Below are 17334 nucleotides of genomic sequence, written 5' to 3' on the forward strand. Positions count from 1 at the left end.
CTGCCACCAGGACAGCCTGGACAGAGCCTGGGGACCCTCTGCCTTTTGGGGCTCCTCCCTGAGGGGTGTTTGGGGGGGCTGTGAGGTGCAGGAGGGGGGATCTGGCCCTCCCTTGGCTCCAGGGCCACACAGGGGGGTCACTCTGTGCCCCAGGACAGCACAGGGAGGTCACTCTGTGCCCCAGGACAGGGCAGGAGGTCACTCGGGCAGGGAGGTCACTCTGTGCCCCAGGACAGCACAGGGAGGTCACTCTGTGCCCCAGGACAGGGCAGGGAGGTCACTCTGTGCCCCAGGACAGCACAGGGGAGGTCACTCTGTGCCCCAGGACAGAGAGGGGAGGTCACTCTGTGCCCCAGGACAGGGCAGGAGGTCACTCTGTGCCCCAGGACAGGGCAGGAGGTCACTCGGGCAGGGAGGTCACTCTGTGCCCCAGGACAGGGCAGGAGGTCACTCGGGCAGGGAGGTCACTCTGTGCCCCAGGACAGCACGGGGGGTACCAGGTCCCTCTCCTCAGTGGCCACGAAGATGCTCAGCCCTGTTTTGTGGGTGCGAGGTGGGACAGCTGCCCCCACCACAACCTCCCCTATTTAACTGGGACCAGTTTGGGTGCCGGTCCCTGCCTTGGAGGCGTTTCCTGCTCTGTGGTGGGATGGATGGATGGATGGATGGATGGATGGATGGATGGATGGAGGGATGGATGGATGGATGGAGGGATGGAGGGATGGATGGATGGAGGGATGGATGGATGGAGGGATGGATGGAGGGATGGATGGATGGATGGAGGGATGGATGGATGGATGGATGGATGGATGGATGGAGGGATGGATGGATGGATGGATGGATGGATGGATGGATGGATGGAGGGATGGATGGATGGATGGATGGATGGATGGATGGATGGATGGAGGGAGGGAGGGATGGATGGAGGGATGGATGGATGGATGGAGGGATGGATGGATGGATGGATGGAGGGATGGATGGAGGGATGGATGGATGGATGGATGGATGGATGGAGGGAGGGAGGGATGGATGGAGGGATGGATGGATGGATGGAGGGAGGGAGGGATGGATGGATGGATGGATGGATGGATGGATGGATGGATGGATGGAGGGATGGATGGATGGAGGGAGGGAGGGATGGATGGAGGGATGCAGGGATTCAGGGATGCAGGGATGCGCGGAACGAGGGATGCTGAGGATACAGGGATGCTGAGGAGGGAGGGAGGGATGCAGGGAAGGAGGGAGGGAGGGCCGGGGGCGGAGGAGGCGGGCCCGGCTCTCAGTGCCGCAGCCCCGGCCCCCGCCCGGGCGGCGATGCCGGAGCTCTCGGGGCTCGGGGGTGCCGGTGGCGGCCGGGGCGGGGGGCGAGGGGCGCATGGCGTCCTCCCGCCGCCTCCTGCTCAGCACCATGAAGCAGATCTGCCTTTGTGCCGCCGCTTCCTTCGCGGTACGTCCCCGGTCCCCTCCCGGCTCCCCTCCCGGGGTCACCTCTGGTCGCGTCCTGGGGGCTGAGCCGTGTCCCCCCGCCCCCCCTGTCCCCCCATCCCCATCCCGGGGCTCCCCTCCCCATCCCGCTTTGTCCTTGCCCGACAAGGGGCTGGGGGGGACCCGGCACCACCCTCCCAGTTTGCCCAGTTTGCTCTGGGAGACTGGTTTTCCCCCTGTCCTTGCTCCCACCGGGCTGGAGGGGCTCGGGGGGGCCCCAGAGGGCACAGGAGGGTTTGGGACAGGAGCCAGCGGCTCCCCAAAGGTGACACATCCATTTCCTGCCGCCGCCACCGCAGCCAAGCGCCGCTTTGTGGTCAGCGGGGTGAGCCCGGGACTGGCGGTCCTTGTCCCGCTTCCTTTGGGACAGGGATAAACCGGGACAGCAAACCCCAGTCCAGCTCCTGCCCCGGCCCGGCCGCGGGGCTGTTTGGGGGGACAGCGCCCCGTTATCCCGGGAGGTTGGAGCATCCCCGGAGAGCTGCTGTGCCCGCCCTGCTCTGATCCCTCTCTCCTCCTTTGGGAGCAGAGCAGGGCTGGGGATGGGATCAGGGCTGGGGATGGGATCAGGGCTGGGGATGGGATCAGGGCTGGGGATGGGATCAGGGCTGGGAGTGGGATCAGGGCTGGGATCAGGGCTGGGGATGGGATCAGGGCTGGGAACGGGATCAGGGCTGGGATCAGGGCTGGGGATGGGATCAGGGCTGGGGATGGGATCAGGGCTGGGAATGGGATCAGGGCTGGGATCAGGGCTGGGGATGGGATCAGGGCTGGGAACGGGATCAGGGCTGGGATCAGGGCTGGGGATGGGATCAGGGCTGGGGATGGGATCAGGGCTGGGAATGGGATCAGGGCTGGGGATGGGATCAGGGCTGGGGATGGGATCAGGGCTGGGGATGGGATCAGGGCTGGGGATGGGATCAGGGCTGGGAACGGGATCAGGGCTGGGATCAGGGCTGGGGATGGGATCAGGGCTGGGAGTGGGATCAGGGCTGGGAGTGGGATCAGGGCTGGGGATGGGATCAGGGCTGGGAATGGGATCAGGGCTGGGGATGGGATCAGGGCTGGGGATGGGATCAGGGCTGGGATCAGGGCTGGGAACGGGATCAGGGCTGGGAGTGGGATCAGAGCTGGGAATGGGATCAGGGCTGGGGCTCCCAGGGGTGCTGGCTGTGTTCATTACTGGGATTTTGGGGTGTTGGGGGTAAACCCCAGTTTATTACTGGGATTTTGGGGCAGTTGGGGCTCAATCCCAAATCCCAGCCTGGCACAGCTAAACTGGGCTGTGTCTGCAAAATCCCCTCAAACTGGGGAGGGGCTGGAGGGGATTTTTATTATTTTTTTTTTTAACTCTCCCACCCTGGAGCTCCCAGGAGAGGGGCACAGACACGGGGACAGGGCTGGGGGGGATTTTTATTTTTTTTTTTTTTAACTCTCCCACCCTGGAGCTCCCAGGAGAGGGGCACAGACACAGGGACAGGGCTGGGTGGAGCAGGGCAGGGATGGGGACAAAGACAGCCAGCCCAGCCCAGCCCTGGGGACAGCTCTGTCACAGCAGCACTGTCACAGCAGCACTGTCACAGCCAACACTGTCACAGCCTCCCCTGGACTCCCTTGCAGAGCCAGGACTGGACCAAGAACGACGAGAAGCTGCTGCAGGCCGTGGATTACAACGACGCCGGGCGGGTCTCGTCCCTCCTGCTCCGCAAGGGGCTGGTGCCCACCAAGCTGGACTCGGAGGGCAAATCTGCGTGAGTGGCCCCGATCCCACCCCGGGGACACGGCTGGGGACAGGGGACACGGCCCCACAGCCCCTGGTGTCACTGCAGGTTCCACCTGGCTGCCACACGGGGCAATGTGGACTGTCTGGAGGCGATGCTGGCCCACGGAGTGGATGCCATGACCAAGGACAGCGCTGGTGAGGACGTGGTTAATGCCACGCAGGGCCACTGGTTGTCCCCAGGTGTTGAGGATGAGGGGACAGAGGTGGTGGCCACACCTGGGGGGCTGTAAATTGTCACAGTTTCTTAAGGGAGCTCGAGCAGTGCCTGATGAGCTCCTGGGGTTGTCCCCTTGCTGTTCCAGATGATCCTGCTGTGATGGGATCACAGTTCCCTGATCCTGCTGTGTGCCTGTCCCTCTGTCTGTCCCTCTGTCTGTCCCCTCTGTCCCAGCCCTGCTCTGACCCATCTGTCCCTTCCCCAGGTTACATTGCTCGAGTTTGAGCAATGCCTGATGAGCTCCTGGGGTTGTCCCCTTGCTGTTCCAGCTGATCCTGCTGTGTGCCCGTCCCTCTGTCTGTCCCCCCAGGCTGTCCCCTCTGGCCCAGCCCTGCTCTGACCCCTCTGTCCCTTCCCCAGGTTACACTGCCCTGCACTTGGCCTCCAAGCACGGGCACCCTCAGTGTGTCAGCAAACTGCTGCAGGTACAGGGAGAGGGAGGAGGGACACAGGGAGGGAGGGATGGAGGGAGGTGCTGTGGCAGCTCCGTGTCCTCCCTGTCCTTGAATCCCCTGTTGTCACCCGTGCCTTGGCGTGGTGATTCCCAGCCCTGGCACCAGGAGTGACACAGGGGGCCTGTCCCTTGTCCCTCCTCATCACGGCGTGGAGCCACAGGGGGTCTGTCTGTCTGTCTGTCTGCCTGTCCCTTTCCTCCACCACACCACACAGTCTGTCAGTCCCCTGTCCTTCACCATGCCACTCCAGCAGTGTGTGTCCCCTCTGTCCCCCTCCTGTGGTGACCCAGGCTGTCCCCCCAGGCCTCCTGCCCCGTGGATGTGGCCGATGGCAGCGGCCGGACCGCGCTGCACCTGGCGGGTGAGTGGGGACAGTGCCCTGACCCTGACCCTGACCCTGACCCTGACCCCAACCCTAACCCCTAACCCCAACCCCAACCCTAATCCTAACCCTAACCCTAACCCTAACCCTAACCCTAACCCTGACCCTAACCCCAACCCTAATCCCAACCCTGACCCCATCCCTCATGTCCCTGAGGGGGCAGCCCTCAGCCTCTGGTCCTTCACCCGCAGCTGCCAGCGGCTGCATCTCCTGCTCCGAGATCCTCTGTGACTTCAAGGCTCCCTTGAACAGCAAGGACAAGGTGAGGTGATTCTGCTTCTGGTCTGGCTGCACCAGGTTGGGGTGGTCCTGAAATGAGGCACGGCTTGGGGTGGGATGTGGAAATTGGGGTGGGAGGTGGAAATTGGGGTGGGACATTGAAATTGGGGTGGGACATGGAAATTGAGGTAGGAAATGGAAATTGGGGTGGGATGTGGAAATTGGGATGAGACATGGAAATCAGGGTGGGATATTGAAATTGGGATGGGAGGTGGAAATTGGGGTGAGACATGGAAATCGAGGTGGGAAATGGAAATCCAGGTGGGACATTGAAATCAGAGTAGGAGGTGGAAATTTGGGTTAGACATGGAAATTGAGGTGGGACATTAAAATCGGGGTGGGACATGGAAATTGAGGTGAGACACAGAAATCAGGGTGATATCAAGAGCAAGCTGCCCCTTGGGGGGATCTGATCCTCCTCTGCTCATCCTCCCCTCCCTGCCATGGCCAGGACGGCTCCACACCGCTGATCCTGGCTGCCAAGATGAGCCACTCGGAGCTGTGCCGGTACCTCCTGCACCGCGGCGCCTCCATCAACTGCCGGGACCTGCAGGGCAGGTGGGGCTGGACATCACCGGGGCTCCCAGGACTGGACACAGGGACTGTCCATCCCCTGACCCAGCTCTCTCCCCGTGCCCAGGACAGCCCTGATGCTGGCCTGCGAGAGCGGCAGCGTGGACACGGTGGAGGTGCTGGTCAGCGCCGGCGCCCGCGTGGCCGTGGTGGACGCCACCGGCCACGACGCCGCTCACTACGGGCTGGCCACGGGCAACGCTCTCATCCAGCACCTTCTGCAGGAGGCGGCCCAGCGACGCTCCTGGGCCAGCGGTGAGGCTGATGGGCCACCCCCGGGCTCCCTGTCACTGTCACTGAGGGGTTTGTCACTGGCTGGACACGGCTGGGGGGATGTGTCCCCTTTTCCTGGCTGCCTTTGCCTGTGCTGTCCCCGCTGAGGGGTCTCTGTACCCCCCCTGAGCCCCTAAATCTCCTCAATTTCTCTCCCCTCATGCTTTTCTTTACAGAAGAGGAGTCAACAGAGCAGACATCGCAGGTGAGGGGCTGGGGGAGTCCCTGGAGGGTCCCCTGGCTCAGGAAGGAGGGAGGGCACTGTGGGTGTGATGTCCCCTCTGTCCTGGGCTGTCCACAGACCTCTTCGCCCAGCCAGTCATCAGTCAGGGAGAAGAGCAGCACCCCGAGGAAGAGGAAGGCTCCTCTGCCTCCCCTGGGAACCTCCAGCCAGGTGAGAAACGGGTCCCCAAGTCCCCAAGTCCCCAAGTCCCCAAGTCCCCAAGTCCCCACCTGGGCCTGGCAGGTGCAGAGCACCCCAAAACACTCCTCGATGAGGGGAGATCTCTGCCAAGAAGTCCCCTCGGGCACAGAGTGGGATTTTGGGGTTTTTCCTGTGCCAGGACTTGGTTTTCCATGCTTTTCCATGTTTCCCCCTGCAGGAGGACCGCGACGCCTACGAGGAGATCGTGCGGCTGCGGCAGGAGAGGGCGCAGTTCCTGCACAAGATCCGCGGCTTGGAGCAGCAGGAGAAGCAGAGGCGGGAGGTACCGGCTGCAGGATCCCGGGGAGATGCCACCGTGTCCTTGGGGAGCAGAGGGGACAGGGGAGGTGGGGACAACACTCATCCCTCCCTGTTTCCTCCCTGGGTGCTGCCAGCGGGCGGAGCAGGATGAGTCCTCCCTGCGCTCCATGGAGAAGCAGGTGAGGCCAGGGAAAAGCCTGGAGGTGATCTCACCTCTCCGAGGGGTCCTGGTGATGGGAATGCCACCAGAACTCTGCCAGGAGCCAAAGGGATCCCATTCCCATATCCTGCCCCGCAGATCCGGGAGCTGGAGGAGCGGCTGGCAGCACGGGACGGGGAGAAGGAGAAGCTGGGCAAGGAGGTGGAGGCTCTGCGGAGCCGCCTGTCCTCCATGGAGGTGAGTGTGGGCAGGACACACCTGGCAGGGAGTGCCCAGGGCCGGGCACAGCGGGGTCACCCCCTCCCTGCACCCCCAGAACGAGAAGGAGAACACCAGCTATGACATCGAGACGCTGCAGGACGAGGAGGGAGACCCGCTGGAGTTCCCAGGTAGGTCCTGGCAGCTCCCGATGACACCTCAGGGAGGTGGCACTTGGGGACACAGGTGGGCACAGCCCCAGGTCCCTGCGCCCTGCAGGAGCAGAGATGCTGCTCTCCAAGAAGACGCTGAGCCCCTCGGCCGAGGAGCTGCTGGCCACGCTCCAGGGGCAGGTGCAGTCCCTGACTGTGCAGAACAAGGAGCTGAGGGAGAAAATCCAGGCATGTCCCACTTCTGTCCGTCCATCTATCTGTCTGTCTGTCTTTTCCTTGTCCCCTGGCTCACGGTGGCCTCATGATCTCTGGGCAGGTGCTGGAGAACTACGAACGGGACGAGAGCAGCCCTGCTGGCCCGGGGGACACGGTGCCCATCGCTCTGTACCGGGCCCTGCAGAAGGAGCTGGAGCAGCTGCGGGCTCAGGGCACGGCCCGGGCTGGAGGGGACGGGCACCGCGGGGCCTCAGAGCCCATCCCGGGGGGAACAGCAGGGCCACGTCCCCCCGATGAACCAGCCTGGGCTTGGGGCGAGTGCAAGGCAGCGCTGGGCGAGCTGGGCGTGCAGACATCCTCCTCCTCCTCTTCCTCACCCCCGGGTGAGCTGGCGGAGGCACGGGCAGCCCTGAAACGGGCACAGACCGAGCTGGAGGAGCGTGAGCGGCGGCTGAAGGAGCTGCAGGCCCGGCTGGAGGCTGCACAGACCGCGGCCTCACCGGGATCCTCAGCAGAGGAGGCGTCACGGGAGAAGGAAGCGCTGCTGGAGCGCTGCGGCCGCGCCGAGGCCGAGGCAGAGAAGCTGCGGCGGGAGCTGTCGGCGAGACCACGGGATGCTCCAGGAGCTGGGGAAGCCGAGGCACAGCTGGCAGAGCTCCAGGCCGCCCTGACCCGCCGGGAATCCGAGCTGAGCGCGCTGCGGGAGCGCCTTCGCCAGCACGAGGACAAGGAGGCGGCGACCCCGACGTGGCTGCAGCGGGCGCAGGCCGAGGGCTGGGTGTCCCGGGAGGAGCACGCCCGCGGCACGGCCGCGCTGCAGGAGCAGGCCAGGGCGTTGAGGCAGCAGCTCCGGGAGCTGGAGGCCAAAACCGACGCCAAAAGCCGCGAGGCCTCGAGGCTGCAGGCGGAGCTGGCGGCGGCCGTGCCGCGGGCGCAGCACGAGGCGGCCGAGGCGGGGCTGAAGGCCGAGGCGGCGGCGCTGGCGCGGCGGCTGCAGGAGCTGGAGAGGAAGCACGAGAAGACGTGCGAGGAGGTTTTCCGAGTGCAGAGGCAGGCGCTGTTCATGAAGAGCGAGAGGCAGGCGGCCGAGGACAGGCTGGGAGCGGCGCAGAAGCAGCTGGAGCAGGCGCAGGAGGAGGCGAAGAGGCTGCGGGAGCTCCACGGGCACGCCGAGGATGCGGCGAGGCTGGTCAGGGAGAGGGACAGGAAGGTAAAGGGAGAGGGGATTGTGAGGGGATGGCTCGGAGGGGAATGAATGGTGGCTTTGGAGTCGGTGAATTTGGGTTGGAAGGGATCTTAAAGTCCATCCCATTCCACCCCTGCCATGGGTTGGTATTGGAGATTGAAGGAGAGACGGGGAGACTGACCATGATCAGAATCCGATTTTACTCAGGTTTATCCAAGAACTTATACACCATTTCAGTAAAGTTAATAATTTCCACTACAACAATTAGGTCAAAAGATCATACAAATAACTCATACATTTTTCAACATATCCATGTAGGGGGTTGATTGAATTTTCTTCTTTTAAGCAGGTTTCTAATCCCATCTTCTCATGAGCTCCAAGTTCTGTTTGTTCTTTCCAGGGCATCCCAGTCTAGATGTGCTAATTAAGTCTGTCTTACTCTCGTGAATAGGTTGGGACAGCTCTCACTGTCCCAGGGTGCTCCAAGCCCTGTCCAGCCTGGCCTTGGACACTGCCAGGGATCCAGGGCAGCCACAGCTGCTCTGGGTGACCTGTCACCCCTGTGCCCTGTGCAGATCACCGAGCTCTCCAAGGAGGTTTTCAGGCTGAAGGAAGCCCTGAACGCCCTCCCCGAGTCGGGGGGACCCCCAAAATCCCCTCCCAACAACAACACGGCCGCACTCCAGGCCCGGATCCGGGCACTGGAGGAGAAGCTGGAGGTGGGTCACCTGGGGGGAGGGGGGTCACCTGGGGGGAGGTGGGTCACTTGGGGGGAGGGGGGTCACCTGGGGGGAGGTGGGTCACCTGGGGGGATCGGGGCTCCCCCTGGCCCCCAGCCCTGTGGCCAAACCCCCTCCCTGTGCTGCAGGAGACAGAGACCAGGCACAGCAAGGTGGTGACGCTGTACCGGAGCCACCTGCTCTATGCCGTGCAGGTGAGCTGGGGACAGGCTGGGGACAGCTGGGGACAGGGCTGGGGACAGGCTGGGGACAGGGCTGGGGACAGGATGGGGACACGGCTGGGGTGAGCTGGGGACAGCTGGGGACAATGGGGTGGGGGCAGCTGGGGACAGGGCTGGGGACAGCTGGGGACAGGGCTGGGGACAGCTGGGGACAGGGTTGGGGACAGGATGGGGACAGGGCTGGGGACAGCCGGGGACAATGGGGTGGGGGCAGCTGGGGACAGGGCTGGGGACAGCTGGGGACAGGGCTGGGGACAGGATGGGGACAGGGCTGGGGACAGGATGGGGACAGGGCTGGGGACAGCCGGGGACAATGGGGTGGGGGCAGCTGAGGACAAGGTTGGGGACAGCTGGGGACAGGGCTGGGGTGAGCTGGGGACAGGGCTGGGGACAGGTGGGGACACTGGACTAGGGGCTGGGCCACCTGCCACCCACAGGAGGCAATGGAGGGGCTGAGCCAGGTGCCAGCCCAGGGACATGCACGGAGCTCCCCTGCTGTCCCCACTGTGCCCACCAATGTCCCCTCCACCCCAGGGCCACATGGACGAGGACGTGCAGAGACTCCTGTGCCAGATCCTGAGGATGCAGCGGCTGCAGGAGCAGGGCAGATGAGCCCCTGCCAGCACGGGGGGCACAGGGGAGGGAGGGACAGGTCTGTCACAGCACCCCGTGTGTCCCTTTGCTTGTCCGGGCACCCAAACCACCCCCAGCACAGCAGCAATAAAGTTATTTATAGTCACACACTAATGGGGTGGCTCCTCTCTGGGGACACCGGGGTGGGCACGGGGGGCTTGTGGGGGGACCTGGGGACAGCAGGTGATCAGTGTCACCATCTCCAGCCCTGCCATCCCTCCAGGGGAAGGGTGACAGTGAAGGAAGGGAGTGGTGGCAGGGGAGAGGTGGGAACTCTCTTGGCCAGGGCTGGAATCCTTTTCCCAAGGCGTGGAGATCCCGGTGGCAGCAGGCTGGGAATCGGCTCCGTCCCCTCGGGAACGGCCCTTCCTGCGAGGAAATGGGCTGGGGAGCGCCGGGATCCGGCGGGGACAGCGCGGTCCCGGCTGGCCCTGCTGCGGTGAGCGTTTGGGGGGCTCTGGGATCCCCACGGGCACTGCGGGGGGGTGTTGGAGGTCTGGGGTGACCCCAAAACACCCCCAAATCCAGGGAAAGCGGAGCCTGTCCCCGCCAGGGCTGAGCTGGGCTGTGGTGGGAGGTGACAAGGGCAGGACATGTCCCTGCGGTGCTGGGCTTGGGGACAGCGGGGAGCTCAGCTCGGCCTCCAGGCTGGGCTTTGGGGGTCGCTGTGAGGGACATCCCTGCCCTGGATGGAGGTGGGGACCCCCCCGAGGGATACAAACCCCTGATGAGGTTGCAGGGTGGCTGCAGGTCCCCCTCGGAAACAGCAGGAAGTTTCACCTCCTCTCTTTCCTCTTTTCCTGACCCCTTTGGAATCCATCCCTCTGCAGGGCCCAGGGGGAAACTGAGGCACAGCAGTGTGGGGTGGCTCCAGGGTGATGTCCCTGAGGACCTGTGGTGGCTGTGCTGTCCCCAGTGCTGGGGTTTGACCGTCCTGCCTGTCCCCACAGGTGCCTGGACAGCCCCACTGAGAGTCCCCTGGCATGAGGTGGCTTTGGGTCGTGGCTTTGGTGGCACCTGCCTGCACTGTCCCCTACAACGGCACGGCGGGGAGCACTGGGGATGGGGACAGTGGGGACAGAGGTATGGGGGACTGGGGGGACTGGGAGCACTGGGGATGGGGACAGTGGGGACAGAGGTATGGGGGACTGGGGGGACTGGGGATGGGGACAGTGGGGACAGAGGTATGGGGGACTGGGGGGACTGGGAGCACTGGGGATGGGGACAGTGGGGACAGAGGTATGGGGGACTGGGGGGACTGGGGATGGGGACAGTGGGGACAGAGGTATGGGGGACTGGGGGGACTGGGAGCACTGGGGATGGGGACAGTGGGGACAGAGGTACAGGGGACTGGGGGGACTGGGGTGGAGGCTGGGGGGATTTGGGGATACAGCAGGACTGGGCAGACTGGGAGCACTGGGATTGGAGATGGAGGGAGCACTGGGGTTGGAGGGGATCTGGGACAGTGAGGGGAACAATGACAGGGACAGAAGTGTGGGGACACTGGAGGGACTGGGGACATGAGGTTGGGCACAGAGGGATTGATGATGGAGCAGTAGGGACCCTGGGGGTCTGGGGACATGGGGGACCAGGGCTAGAGGTGGGGTCTGGTGACACTGGGAATGGCACTGGGGGGCCCAGACCCTTCCTGATGCAATGTCCCTGTCCCTGCCATGTCCCCACCGTGTCCCCATGTGTCCCCAGGCCCCTGCACCCCTCAGCACGGCCCCCTGGGCACCGAGGTGCTGCTGCCATGCCCTGGGGGTGAGGCCGAGTGGCGCCGGGGGGACACTGTCCTGGGCACGTCCCCAGCCCCGGGGCTGGCCCTGCCCAACGCCAGCCTGGCCCACGAGGGCCACTACAGCTGCCACCACCCTGTCACCGGAGAGACCTGGGCCACCATCTGCCTGAGGCTGGGCTGTGAGTGTCCCCCCAGCCCTGCTGTGACCCCACCGGGGGTCCCTGGGGGTGGTGGCAGTGGGGTGACCCCTGTCCCCTGTCCCCAGACCCGCCCCCGTCACCGGCCATCGAGTGCTGGGCCAGCAGGTACCCCCAGGCTGTGAACTGCTCCTGGGGGCTGAGCCCTGACCCTCTGCTGGACACTGAATTCGTGGTCACCTACAGGTCAGTGAGGGTCCCCAAAGCCCCTCTCCCCGTGTCCCCCAGCCCTTGGGCAGCTGTCCCTGTGTCCCCAGGCACGGCACAGCCACAGGTGAGTGCACGGCCACGGGCCCGCGGAGCTGCTCCTTCGGGGACCTGCAGGTGTTTTCCCTCACCCCCTACGAGCTCAATGTGACAGCCAGGAACGCCCTGGGAGCTGCCTCGGGGACTCTGCCCTTCCTGCTGGAGAATATCAGTGAGTGCTGCGGGCTGGGGACACCGGGGTGACCTGCGGGAGCCTCGTGTCCCACCCTGGGGTGTGTCTTTTGGGATGTGGGATCATCAGTGCAATGAATTAGGGTTAGGGTTGGGTTAGGGCTGGGTTAGGGTGACCTGCCGGACCCTCATATCTCACCCTGGGGTGTGTCCTTTGGGGCTGTCCCCTGTTTGGGATGTGGGATCATCACTGCAATGAATTAGGGTTAGCGTTAGGGTTGGGTTAGGGTTGCATTAGGGTTAGGGTTGGGGTGACCTGCAGGACCTTCATGTCTCACCCTGGGGTGTCTTTTGAGGCTTTCCCCTGCTTGGGATGTGGGATCATCACTGCAATGAATTCCTGGGGCTCAGGCTGTCCCTGCACAGTTCACAGGGAGACATGAAGACCCTGGCCCCAACAATCCCATCCTGGATCCCACAGCCATGACATCCCCCTATGTCTAAAAAGGAAAGTGGTGGGACAAGGGGGTTGTTTTTAATCTAAAGGAGGATTTAGATGGGATATTGGAAAGAAGAATTGGCTGTGAGGGTGAGGAGACCCTGGAATGGAATTCCCAGAGAAGCTGTGGCTGCCTCTGGATCCCTGGAAGTGTCCAAGGCCAGGCTGGACAGGGCTTGGGACAGCCTGGGATAACGAAAGTTGTCCCCAGTGGGATGAGATGATCCTCAAAGTCCCTTCCCACTGAAACCATCCTGGAATTCTCTCACTCCTTGTCTCCCCAGTAAAGCCAGACCCCCCCGAGTCCCTACGTGTCTCCCCCATCCCTGGAGAACCCCAAAAGCTGCTGCTGGAGTGGAGCCCTCCATCCTCCTGGCCATTCCCGGACTATTTCCCTCTCCAGTACCGCGTCCGCTATTCCCAGGACAATGACTCCGTCCCCACCACGGTACTGCCACCTCCCCTCTGGGTAAACTGAGGCACGGCTGGTTGTGCCCAGCCTGTCCCTGACCCTGCTGTCCCCAGGTGGGGCCGTATGAGGTGACATCCCACATCCTGACGGATCTGGAGCCCGGGAGTCTCCACCACGTCCAGGTGGCTGCAAAAGATGCTACAGATTCCGGGGAATTCAGCGCCTGGAGCCCGGCGGCCTCGGGGACACCCTGGGTGGGGCTGTGACAGCCACTGTCCCCATCCCAGGCCTGCTCCCGTCCCTTGTCCCACCCCAGCAGCGCTGAGACACCAGCAATGGGTAATAAATGGGCTTGAGGCTCCGTCCCTGTTCTGATTTTGGGGTGTTTGTGGTGGTTGAGCTGCCCCTGGGGTCGGGCCATTCACTGTCCCCAGGGCCAGTCCCTTTGCTGTCCCAGGGCCAGTCCCTTTGCTGTCTCATGACCAGTCCCTTTGCTGTCCCAGGATGGTCCCTTTGCTGTCCCAGGACGGTCCCTTTGCTGTTTCAGGACGGTCCCTTTGCTGTTCCACAACAATCCCCTTGTTTTCCTGCGTTTTACCCTTTTTTTTTGCCCTTGGGGTCAGTCCCTTTTCTGCCCCAGGCCCGTCGCTTCGCCCTCCGCCCCACCCCGGCACTCAGCGCCCACCGGGGCGGGGCCGTCACGGCAGCGGCGGCCTTGAGGGGCGGGCGGCCATGTCGGCTGGGGGGGGAGTACTGTGATTAACGGGGAAGCGCCTATTCCCTGCGCGGCTTTCCCCGGGCTGAGACAGCCGCAGACCGGAGCCCTGGAGCGTTACAACCCTCACACCGGAGCTCCGAGCGGTTCCAGACCTCACACCGGAGCTCTGTGGCCGTTAATGACCACCCCCGTCCCCCCTCCATGTCTCCCGGTGGTCCCGCCCGTCGCTGCCTTCCCGCGCTCCGGCGGAGAGGCGGGGGGGGGGGGCGCTGTGCGCATGCGCAGAGAGACCCGCGGGCGGTGGCGCCCCCGCCTGGCCCCTGCGCGCGGGGCCGGGAGACCCCGGGGCGGGGCTGAGGCGATGGCGGGAAACGGGCGCGGACATGGAGGGGTTTGGATGGGAAATAGATCTTAAATGAAAATCGTCCTGGGCTACTCCTGCCATGGCAGGGACACCTTCCACTATCCCAGGCTGCTCCAAGTCCCGTCCAGCCTGGCCTTGGACGCTTCCAGGGATCCAGAGGCAGATACAGCTTCTCTGTGCCGTGGCCTCATCACCCTCAGAGGGAGGAATTCCTTCCCCAATATCCCGTCTCTTGGTGTCATAAATACCATCTCGTATTTACTCCTCGTATAAACGCCGAGGAGTATAAATACTCCTTGCTCAGGAGGCGAATCTCCCTTTTAAATGCCTTTATTAAGGCAGTTTTGAGATTTGATGGAGACCTGAGGCAGAAATCTGTCACCTTCCAGAGACCACCAAGACCTTTCCTAAGCTTTCCCTTCCAGATTTTCTTTCCTGAGCTTTCCTGGGCTCTCAAAGCGCTTTTTATCCTCACAGGTTATTTTTTATATATATTATAAAGGTATTCACAAACTGATACAATAAAAAAGGTATTTAACGAATGTCTCTGAAATAGATGAATTCCATGTCACCCAACCGGCCGTACTTTGCTTTTTTAATCTCCTAATTATCTTATTTTTTTATTAAATATATATTTTTTTAAATTTACAAAAAAAATAAGCCTAATTTTTCACAATTTGGGGGTTGTTCACACAGGTAGTTTTGGAAAAAAAAGTCTGTTTTATCCCATCCTGTGAAATTCCACTTCGCTCCAGCTGATGGCACAATTTGGGAGCTTGTGGAGCTGAGGATTTTAATTTCTTTTCTTTTTCCCAGCAAAGACAGACAAACCCTGCTGGACAAAATCCCGTTTTTCCATCTCGGGTATCCCAGACAGAACAACCTCCCACCAGGAATGAGAGCAAAGGGAAGAAGAAGAAGAACCTGGTTCTTATAAAGCGAGAAAATAAATACGAGTCGGCAGGTCAAGGGATGGGAACCGGAGTGATCTGTGGGATGAGCAAATTTGGAGGCTCCAAAAAGGGTTTCCAGCTCCCACCAGCAGGAATTAATGGGATGTCAGTCCACAGGAAAGCTTCCATCCATATGGGATGGAGGCAACAATCCCTGCAGGCTTCCAGCTCCTCCTGTGTCTCTCCTTTACAGCTGTGACCTCCCAAACACACAGCAAAGGGAAAAATCCCTGGGAAAGCGCTGTCTGCTTTTGGCCTCACGCTGATAAATCGCCTCTGGTGTGTCTTTTTCACCATCCCAAACCCTCTGGCCACCACACCTGGGGCTGTCCTGGGGTGATCCTAAACCCAAACAGCCCTCGGGGGTGTTTGGGGTGGGATGGGGGGTCTGGGATCGGCCCTTTGGAGCAGCTGCCGGGTCAGGAATGCAGCTTTACAAGGGAAAAAAAAAGTGGATTTACATGAGGGGACAAATTCTTCCCTCGTGGTTGTCCTCGGCTGTTTGTGGATTTTGCTGTGTGAGCAAGAAAAAAACCAATAAATTATGCTGCTTGTTTTAGGGAGGCAGAATTGCTTAACACTTAAAACCAGGACCAATTATTTTTTCTTTCCTGGTTCCATCTCATCATGTCTGACCTTAGGAAGGACATCAGCTCTCCTGCAAATTTCCCATATTTTAGGGTGACAATAATCACTAAACCCTCCCAGGGAGTGGGACTGGTTAATATTAAAAAAAAAAAAAAAAAAAAATCTTTAAGCTTTTTTTTGGTTCAGATTTTCCTAAAGCCACTGCTGCACCACCAATGTTTGCACTGTAAAATCAGTTTAAAGCAGCAGAAATTCCACATTCTTTCTTAAAACATGACAACAGATTCCTCAGAGCTTTTCCAGGATGGTTCCTGTGTCGTTTGTGTTTGTTTTGTCCTTTTGATTTTTGGGTTCTGATTCAAAAGTGGCCTTGACAGGACAGGTTTAATTGGTTCAGATTCTGGAGCTGTCCCTGTAACCAAAAGACACCACTTTTGATTAATTGATTTCCTTATTAATTTGTATTTTTGGGACAGGACAGGAGCTCTGTGGGCACATGGGAACAGACACAAGTACCCCCCAAATCCAAGGAAAACCTGGAGCAGAGTCACCAGAGTCCCTGGGCAGGGAATCTCTGACAGCACAGGAGCTTTTTTACTCCTCTAATGTGACTTCCCCGAGTTTCCTGCTCCAGCAGCACAGGGGTGTGTAACCCAAGCCGTGAATTGAGAAGAAAGGAGCCTGCACACCCTGACTTTCATGGGTGGAGAGCTTGGCAATCCTCACTTAGACCCTTTCCAGCCTCAGGAAAAGGGGCCTGCTGGGGAGCTGCCCCTACAAACCTTCTCTGGATCTTCCCAAAGCTCCTTTGGGTTTAGTCTGAGGCTTGTTCTACCTCAGCGCTGGGGAATTTCACAATTACAGAGCTCCTGAGTGCCAGGCAAAGGGGCTCTGCTGCTTCCTGACGCTGCCCCTTCCCTCCTCCTTCCCTTTTACAGCCCCTCCAAGTGCACTAAAACCTCTGATTTCCTTTTTAAGGGATGATGCTGGGCACTAACAAGCTCACCTCTCTTTTAAAAAGCCACTGCTGCTCTCAGGAGATCTCATTTAGGAACACATGGAAGGCCAGGGCGTCCTCTGGGGTGGGAGCTGCTCCATGAGGAGCTCTTGCCTTGTTGGCTGCCAGAGCCTGGAGTGTTTTTATCCATTTCCAAACTCCCAGCCCCACCTGAGTGCAGGACAGACTCACCTCTGCAGTCACAACAGGATTTCATGGGAATTCCCATTTCTCCTTCGAGCTTGAGCCTTTACTTTCCCAAAGCTTTTGGGAGAGGGTGGCAGAGCTCTCCAGAGCTCATCCCACGGTGTCAGACTGGCCCAGCAGAGACAAGGATGAGTTCAACGAGAGCAAAGCAGGAAGATTCTGCTGGAATACAAAGGGAAAAGGGCTTGTTCCCAATGTATGACAGTGTTTGGATTTGGGAAGGTGTTTCTTGGATATAAAGAAATAAATGTTGGAGAGGGATTTTGGACAAAGGGTGCAGGGACAGGACACAGGGAATGGCTTCCTTTAAGAACATCCCATCTTTCCCAACAGCTTCCCATTGCCAGAGGGCAGGGATGGATGGAATATTGGGAAGGAATTCCTCCCTAAGAGGGTGCCCAGAGCAGCTGTGGCTGCCCCTGGATCCCTGAAGTGCCCAAGGCCAGGTTGGACAGGACTTGGAGCACCCTGGGATGAGGGAAGGTGTCCTTGCCCATGGCAGGGATGGCCCTGGATGGGATTTAAAGTCCCTTCCAACCCAAACCATCCTGGGATTCTTAATTCTGTAAACCTGTGCTCCCAACAAGGACAGAACCCCCCCAAAACTGTGACATCCAGCCC

At 60.8% G+C, this 17334-nt stretch overlaps 2 protein-coding genes across 2 annotated transcripts; both read left to right on the plus strand.

The window, feature by feature from the left end:
* Window positions 1-1375: 1375 nt before the first annotated feature.
* Window positions 1376-9655, plus strand: ANKRD24 (ankyrin repeat domain 24; the record flags this gene model as incomplete). Its single annotated transcript, XM_083880007.1, has 19 exons — window positions 1376-1447; window positions 3106-3236; window positions 3315-3403; window positions 3846-3910; window positions 4244-4301; window positions 4514-4584; window positions 5053-5159; window positions 5242-5429; window positions 5624-5652; window positions 5749-5841; window positions 6050-6154; window positions 6267-6311; window positions 6431-6529; window positions 6609-6681; window positions 6770-6891; window positions 6980-8089; window positions 8641-8784; window positions 8934-8999; window positions 9561-9655. The coding sequence occupies 19 exons, from the start codon at window positions 1376-1378 to the stop codon at window positions 9636-9638; spliced, it is 2745 nt and encodes a 914-aa protein (XP_083736133.1). The 3' UTR covers window positions 9639-9655.
* Window positions 9656-10038: 383 nt separating this feature from the next.
* Window positions 10039-13253, plus strand: EBI3 (Epstein-Barr virus induced 3; the record flags this gene model as incomplete). The annotated part of the gene is given in 9 exon segments (XM_083880214.1): window positions 10039-10070; window positions 10072-10098; window positions 10610-10628; window positions 10631-10742; window positions 11364-11579; window positions 11666-11783; window positions 11855-12015; window positions 12759-12922; window positions 13000-13253. Coding segments are annotated over 9 exon segments (1002 nt in total). The 3' UTR covers window positions 13153-13253.
* Between the last annotated feature and the right edge of the window lie 4081 nt (window positions 13254-17334).

The sequence above is a fragment of the Zosterops lateralis genome, assembly GCF_965231275.1.
Source record: "Zosterops lateralis genome assembly, chromosome: 29".
NCBI classification, from domain to species: Eukaryota; Metazoa; Chordata; class Aves; order Passeriformes; family Zosteropidae; genus Zosterops; species Zosterops lateralis.